Here is an 8,778-nt window from a genome sequence, read left to right on the forward strand (position 1 = left end):
CTTCTACTTTTCATTATATTGTATTCCAACTCAAAACAGGGCTGTTGGCCTCATAGAGTTAAGGATACGTATTTTTGTGTAACATGTATGTATTTGTATGAATAAATAAATAAATGAATAAACCTTGAATGTCGAATGAATGTCGGCCTCGAGGTGTAATGGTCAGCGCTTGCCTACAATGCAAGAGGTCTCGGGTTCGATTCCCGACATGGTTGATGTGAAATATTTATTTAAAAGGGTGTTTTTACACTATAGTATTTCATAGTCATCATTTTTATTATTTGAACTTTTCAAGCATCATTTAATCATCATCCTTCCTAAACTTAGGAATTTCCTAGCTAGTCGGGTGATCATCTTACCTACATGTAACAAAAATGATAAAGATACGCTGCGATTGGTGTACCAATGCAGAACCCTATGCACCATTGGGTACGGAAGGGAAATGATGATGAATAATACGCCACTGGTTTATTGCGAACTCTGAGAAATAAACGTTGTTTTGCAGCTCTGAAAGAACTTTCTTAATTAACATCATCACAAACATCAGTTTCCGTTCTTCATTCAGCTGACATTTATTTTTTTGAATTTAAAGTACAAAAATATATGCACTTCGGCGCTCTTATTGTCCAAAGAAATATCTTCAGCCAACCAACGATATTAATAGGTTTTATCGGGGTCGACGGAAAAAATATATGGTAAAGAAGTACACACACGAGTATGTATTTTGTAACGGGTTATAAGATTTTCGCGTGATTATCGGGACGAGTTTACACGGAACTCGTTTGTATTTTTATCTTCTATGGTAGAAGTATACGCAGCGTATCTTGCATGTGAGCTGTATAGCCCACATTCCCAAAGCACAGCCCCGGGCTTTTGGGAGGTTTTTCCTCGACATCATAATAATGATGGTATTAATTTGATGTATACGAAGCATTACGGCTACTTGTCATCCCCTTACTTGTTTAATCCGAATTTACTATGGGAGACTTTAAATTTTCACCTGCCCATTTTAAAGTGCATTCAAAAAGAAAAATAGATTGCAAAATGCCATGGTTGTTAAGTGATACAGAATTCTCGATTTATATAAACAATCCGTCTTCTTAAGGATATCTTTACTGTGGTTTCCACTTTGTTTCCACACAAGAAACAAAATTTGACACGTTTATATTGTATTTTTGTTACATTAACAAAATTTTCTTATTTAGCCAACGCCAATGAAATGAAAAGATAACCATTTGTCATTCCATCAATTTATTTTAGTTACATTTATTTTAATGTTAGTTTGGCGAAAACTTTGTATGGTAACGGAAAGAAAATTAAACACGAAGAAGCTAAATTATATTGAATTAAACTAATAAAGCACACACATTTATTACTTGTTCAAGTACCTCAGTAAAAGCACTTCCTCTACATACTTGAAAACCATTTTAAAAACCTAGTGTCTTCCTAACGGTTTCACTCATACTAAAAAAACATATTTTTGTCAACAATTTAGTAATTATTTTTTTCGAATTTCGATTTCAGGAAACCGCGATTTTAATTTTCATATTTTTTTGTGACCAAATTGCAATTACACGAATGATAAAATAAATAAATATTTTTTTAACTTTTTATTTCACTCTGAAGCAGCAGTCAATCAAAATTTGCTCCCTGAACAAGCCCCTGGACTCCAAAACACGATCAAATAAATATGTTTTTGGTATCTGGGGTATCTAGTAAGGTGGCCAAAAAAATTTTCACGACAAAACAGATCACGATCCTAAACTACCTGTTTGATATGGAATCGAAGATCTTCAAATGTATTTTAATATTGAAATATTTGTGTAATTAAAATTCGCAAACGGGGCGTTTTGATTTGAGCTTTTGGGCACGCCTAGCCTGCGCCTGCTTATTTTTTTAGCGTTCCGTACATTACAGCTAATAGATTTTATTTGGAAAATAAATCTTGTTGCTGAATTCGACGAGGTCATTAATTTGAATGGCCTTTTTAATGTATTTTACTATCTAGTTTTTTCTGCTTACGCTCTACACGATCTTTCATCATTTGTTTATTTTTTGTTTACTATTAAGATTTCTTTGTTTAATTTATGCCCACAAATTTCACTAAATCCGTTTTTTATAATATACTTAGATCTCATCCAATATTTTAAACTACGCGGCCCGATTTCGTACAGGAAAGGAAAAAATATATTTTATTTCTTGTTATCACGTCGTGCTCCTTGGATATGTAGGAAGATTGTGTCACCATTTACCGAAATCAGATTTTGGACATGTGTCGTGAGAGGCGTTTAGAAATCGCCATGTCCATAAAAAACATGACCAATGTGTAAATTATGTTTGAGAAGTAAGCACTGTTCATTATTTACAAATTAATTAGCGAAATACGTAATGATGTTACTTAATTACGTACCTGTGTTATGTATATATGAACGTAGTTATGCAGAAAGCGGCTAGTTCAACAATTTGAGAAAATGAGATGCTGGTGTGATCGGGTGTTGTAAGGTCAATTCTATTTCTGCTAAAAATACCCAGGCCGCTTTCGTACAAAAAACTGTAATAAACACCGTCTGAAAGTAGTGTTGCTCACAAAAATGGAATTTCTCAATTTGCAGAAAACACCACAGCATCATTAAAATCTTACGGTATAGACGCTGATGGGAAGAACCAGAACCTGCAGGAATCTAGTTCTCTTAAATAAATGAAAGTGTATAAATAATATGTAAGTATGTGCAAAAGTCGAACGTCATGGTCTTTGAAAGAAATGTAACTATGACTGAATGTAAGATTGTAGTAAATGGAGATAGTTTGAAACAGGTCGAAGAATTTGTATATCTGGGTAGTATGTTTACTAGAGATGGAAATATGGACAAGGATATTTAAAGGAGGGTTAGTGCCGGTAACAGAGTTAATGGTGCCTTAAAGTCTGTCGTAGCAAATAAGTGTCTATCGCAAGAGGCTAAATTAGCAGTTCATAATGGAGTTCTGGTACCAACCCTAATGTATGGAAGCGAAGCATGGAGTTGGAAAAAAAGGGACGAAAGTAGACTGAATGCTGTTGAAATGCGATCCCTCAGGCGAATGTGCGGAAAAACAATGTATGATAGGTGCCCTAATGTCGAAATTAGAGCAGAATGCAAGGCTGAGTTAAGCATTATCGACAAAATTAAGAAAGGTCTTTTGCGATGGTTCGGTCATGTGGAGCGAATGAATGATGAAAGAACGGCTAAAAAGATTTATGATGCGAATGTGTCTGGTTGTAGAAGTCGAGGAAGGCCGAGAAAGACATGGCATGATCAAGTACAACAAATTCTTGAAAGTGGTCATGTGAAAAGTCGGAATAATCGACGTGCGTGCATGAGAAGATGTATGAATGTGAAGGAAGCAAAGGAAGTGTGCCAGGACAGAGTGGTGTGGCGTTCTATCCTCTCTGCCTACCCCTCTGGGGAAATGGCGTGATGGTTAGTTAGTTAGTTAGTTAAGTATTTTATTGTATAAATTCATTCATTTAAGAATACCTGCATTAAAAAAACATGTTTTAATACAGAATGTCACCTCATACATTCAAAGTTTGGATAAGGTATCATTTAATATTTTATTTGGCTGTTTTCGGCAAAAGGCACATCTTAGTTTGTATGGTCAGCCAGACTTTAGAAATCATTAAAACTGCTTAAATACATTATAAAAAAATCGAATGTATGCATTATATATCATTTGTCAAAGTAAAAAACAGTCCAACTGTTGTGTAGATTCGATTATTCACTATTTTTATAAAAGTGCTATTATCTCAGTTTCGCTTTTCCGTGGCTAGCTGCTTTCTACGTTCATATGTAGCTGCGTAAACGGCCATTTTGTGCTCCACTCAACAGCTACTTGGTAAAGCCTAGGCGTAATTTCATTACTCAGTAGTATATTCGTATTATTCTTCAATAAGTGTAAAATAATAGCAGGCGAGCTCAGTATATTTTTACAATGAACGGGTTCATATCCCGACGAGATACAGGCACTTTCACCGAGTGTTGCTTCGCCTATTTTAATTCCATAGAAAAATACACGTAGTCATTTGTTCAAACATTATGTTGATTCAGCTCTGGCGAGAATTTATGATAATAATCAAGTTTCTTTGGCTGTGTAAAAATGACATCTGGGACTAAAATTACTACCTTACTTTGAAAAGGTTCTAACGAACAATCACTCTGTCAAAAATTATGTTTTTTAAAAGAAAAACAAAAATAAATATTTGTCATGATTTACCCAAAATTTTGAGGCCATTTAAAAAAAAATCACAAATAACTGTGTTAGAAAATGGGAAACAAGCTGCGGTTGAGCGGGTTTCGAACCTGGGACTTCCTGATCAGAAGTCTACGACACTACCTACGGGACCACAACCCGTCTCAAAATTGAAATATAACTCCATATTTAAGTCTAATCTACATATTTATTAGTATTGATATTTGAAGTCAGAGAGTTTGCTAACCATGCAAGATATCTCCAGTTTGATTCCTGACATGGTTCAATTGAATATTTGATAATCTCTTGACTGGGGCCTGGAATTTAAGTCTGATCTCCTCCATCATTTCCCTTTTCGCGCCTAATGATGCACAGGGAACTGCATTGGTACACCAATTGCAGTGTATCTTATCGATTTTTGTTACATTAATGTAAGATGATCAGTCTTACGAAATATTCTAGTGTGAAAACACCCAATAAAATAATTTAAATAATAATTTCATTTTAACGATGTCGGGAATCAAACCCGAGATATCTTGCATGATAGGCAAACGCACTGGCCATTACACTACGAGGCCCACAATCTCTTTACCTTCATGAAACAAAAAATTACCGAGATACGCTTCGGTTGGTGTACCAATGCAGTGCCCTATTCACGATTAGTCATAGACAGGGAAAACGATGATTAGTAAATGATGTGATGATTTTAAATTCTGTAATGTCTTGCCGGTAAAACAACTTTGTGACTACAGTTTGATTGTAGATCACTTTGTTGATCAGGAATATAAAAAAACACAAAAACAAATCATCATCAACATGAAAGATCTTCAAATGAAAAAAAAAGAACTGAAGAAATATCTTCTAAAATATAGTGCCTGTTAATAAACAAATTTTTCTAACTTTTAATTTTTCTTTTTACATTTTGTTATATTATTTTAAGAACATAACTACGAATATCCACTGTAATTTGTGATCTATTATTTTATTTATAATGAATTGGGTCTTTTTTCTGTAATGTTCTAAATATCTTAATAAATAAATAAAATTTGTATGATATAAATAAAATAATGTTAAATAAACATGTCATAAAAAAAATGTGTCCCACCGAAAAGTGTTTAGACTTAGTAGGTAACAAATTGTTGTATATTTTTAAAATTATTAAATGTATTATAGTATTTCAGTGTTTAACATGCAAATATTTATTTTTCAAATTTACTTGAAAAGTCAGGTACCTATCTTCTTTTCCAATTTAACACCTGGATTCATTTGATAACTCTTTCATTGTTTGCACCATGTTTATCGCTTCATGCATCAGATTTAAGTTTTTCGAATACCAAGTTCAACCGGCTATTTTTATATTACCTTTTGGGAGCGAGGTATGTGTGTGTATATGAAACCTAGCGATTAGATCGAGACACGCGCTTCTGAGATGTTATTAAGATGATAGTCGCAATAGTAAAGATTCTCGCTCCGATAGCGATGTTATGGTGAACTAATAGGAATGCTAATGGACCGATGAAGATGGAACTGAAATGATTTACATTTCAAATTAGATAGTTCAACTGGTTGGAGTTTATCGAAACGCCTGGAAGATGGCCGATAGATTATCTTAATGTCTCGTCGAGGGGTAAGGACTGAATTGAAAAAATAACCCGAAGCCTTTTATTAAACAACCTTCTGTATTTTGTTATGTGGGTATTGTAGTAATATTTGTGAACGGTGGCGCCCATATTATCGTTTTTAATTGACTACCACGATGTATGTATTCTAATGTCGTAACATTTATATGGTAATTTCAATCCTTGGAAATTTATGTTATTGTTATTTTTTAATTTTTTTTATTAAGTTTTCACGCCCATAAGGCTTTTACATACATGGAAGTTATATAAAAAATGAGTATATAAACAACATAAAATTAAAAAAATACAATATAAAGCAATAAGGGATAGAACAGTGTTTCGAAGTAAAGTTGGTATAAAAAAGAAGATGAGTACATAAACAACATAAATTTTAAAAAAAATACAATTTACAGAAATAAAAGATAGGAACCGTGTTAAAAAGTAAAGTTGGTATAAAAATAATTTAAAAAAGATGAGTGTATAAACAACGTAAATTTCAAAAAATACAGTATAAAGATATAAAATACAGGACGGTGTTTAGATGCATAGTTTTTTTTTTTTTTTTTTTTTTTTTCATTTGTTAATTTTTCCACATATTATTTACAAAGAGACATAATTACAAAAATACACTTTAGAAAAATACATCTTAAAATTAAGCTACAATATGAATTGGAAAAAATGTTAGTCTTTAGAAAAAAAAAAAGTTTTTAGAAAAATATATATAAATAAGCCGTAGAAGCTAGATATTAAAAATAAAAAAGTAATAAAAATAGATAAACAAATAAAATACAAACATATTAAAGAAATGCAGTTTAAAGGTTTTAAAGGTTTATGTTGTTAGCATATTGGTTCGCGAGTACATGCATCCGCATTACTGGTGAATTCGCGCTGTATTTGGTCGATGATGGACCGCAGCAGAACAAAGTATTACATCGGGTAACTCGACCAGGCACTCGCACATTATAATTAATTTATCATATGAGACCTGGTATAGTAGCTCCTTAGGGAGTGAAATCAAGCCTTCTACAAAAAATTGACGTACACAAAATATTTTTGGTACTTAATTTAAATTTTCTTTTTATTACAGATGAGCAGATACATCATGGCATCCATCACCTCTTCTCGAGATAAACGATCGTCCCTTGGATTCATTTGACCTTAAGCCTTCCAGACATGGTGCCGACTATCGTGTCGGGCTCTGTCCGGCAGAATCTCGGTCCAGTCCAACAGATGCATGGTCAGGGCGGACAATCGCACGGATTGATTCAGCAAAATCACGGGCCAGTCCTCTCTAACCATGGACAAAATTTGCCGTTTAATGGACACGTCCAGCAAAATCCTGTGCCAGTTGTGCAAAACCAATGTCAGGTCCAACAAACTCATGGCCAAGTGCTACAGAACCATGGACAGGTTCAGCAAACCCATGGTCAGATGCTACAGATCCACGGTCAAGTATCGCAAACCCATGGTCAGATGTTGCAGAATCACGGTCAAGTATCGCAAACCCATGGCCAGGTATTGCAGAATCACGGACATGCTCAACAAACTCACGGCCAGGCGTTGCAAAGCCACGGGACTAATGGACAGATTCAGCAAAACTACGGACAGGCCCAACAGGCCTATGGACAAGTACAGCAGATCTCCCAGCCTCACGGAGCGGCGGCAGAGGCCGCTCATGCGAGACACGCCTCGAGGGATTCTGGGAACTTCACCAACACCAAGGGATTACTTAACGCGCCAGGACAAAACAATTGCTTCCTGAATAGTGCCGTACAGGTATGTTCATTAATTTAATATTGTGATGATTTGATTCGATATTTGATTGATAAACGAGTCAGCGTATTTAATTTTTTTTTTTCATTTACTTATAAACAGTTATTACACATATAAATTTTATATTTGAAGCACTATTTTTAGTTTTTTAGTTCACTCCTGTCTAGTTTTGATTTTGAGCGTATTCACCTCAAATTACGCTTCCCATCTTTAAAATACAAAAATACTTGATTTATTGGTCCCATATGTGTAGCATAATACTAATATAATAAAATAGGATTAGAATTCATTAGTTAAGTAAACCTTGATAAAGAAGCTTTGAAACCGGTCGGTAGGAAAAAAAAAGTGGTTAAACAAAAACTTGTTTTATTTATTTTATTAGGTTATTATTCATTTTTTGAGACATAAGTCCCAACTTCATGGGACCAGAAGTCTTGTGTTGAGTTGGGACGACTATTTAGTTAGCACAGACATGCGAGTATATCACCAAAAATATTTTACAGGATCAGATCAATATATTATATTAATCAAAATATACGAGAAATATTATGCAAAAAATAAGGTTAGTTTATATATCATTATAGCCACCATTCTCGCAATATGCATTTATCAGTTTTATCATTCTGTAGTCATCCATTCATTTTATGACCAAACTATTCATCTTATGAATTGGGTCCACGTGTAGTATTTAGTGAACATGATAGAAATATAAAAAAAGGAATCAATTCATTAGTTCCGTAAACCTTGACGATAAAGCTTGTTTGCTTTGAAACCGGTCGGTAAAAAATAAAAATTAGTGGTTAAAAACAAAGTTGTTTTATTTATTTTATTATGATGAATAACTACAAAGTTAGTGCTTCAAATATAAACTTTATATTCATCTTATCAATTATCCCTCTCGTTTTCTTCATTTGTAATCCTCTCATACATTAAAAAAAAAATATGTATGGGAGTTGCATTATTTTTTACCTTGCTTATAAAAAACAAGGTTTTTATTTAAAAAAGAGGATTTTTCTGCTATTGTATTACATTATTTTAGCTAAACTGTTGAAATCAGGAAGGATATTCTAATGTGGGCCAATCAGGTACTTCTCAGCATTTGCTCATGTGGAGAGGAAACCACTTAAAACTCTTCAGGAGAAGCCGGACTGTTGACAGT

At 33.7% G+C, this 8,778-nt stretch overlaps 1 protein-coding gene across 1 annotated transcript in view; it reads left to right on the plus strand.

Moving 5' to 3' along the window:
- Positions 1-8,112, plus strand: part of LOC148272378 (uncharacterized) — a 56,821-nt gene extending 48,709 nt beyond the window's left edge. The window contains exon 2 of the mRNA XM_088240124.1: positions 6,934-8,112. Within this exon, the coding sequence (XP_088096250.1) occupies positions 7,020-7,640 (621 nt within the window). The 5' untranslated portion in view covers positions 6,934-7,019 and the 3' untranslated portion in view covers positions 7,641-8,112. The remainder of the gene's footprint in view (positions 1-6,933) is intronic.
- The last annotated feature ends 666 nt before the right edge of the window (positions 8,113-8,778 follow it).

This window comes from Micrasema longulum, unplaced genomic scaffold (assembly GCF_059751315.1).
Source record: "Micrasema longulum isolate JH-2025_06_02 unplaced genomic scaffold, ASM5975131v1 h1tg002351l, whole genome shotgun sequence".
Lineage (NCBI taxonomy): Eukaryota > Metazoa > Arthropoda > Insecta > Trichoptera > Brachycentridae > Micrasema > Micrasema longulum.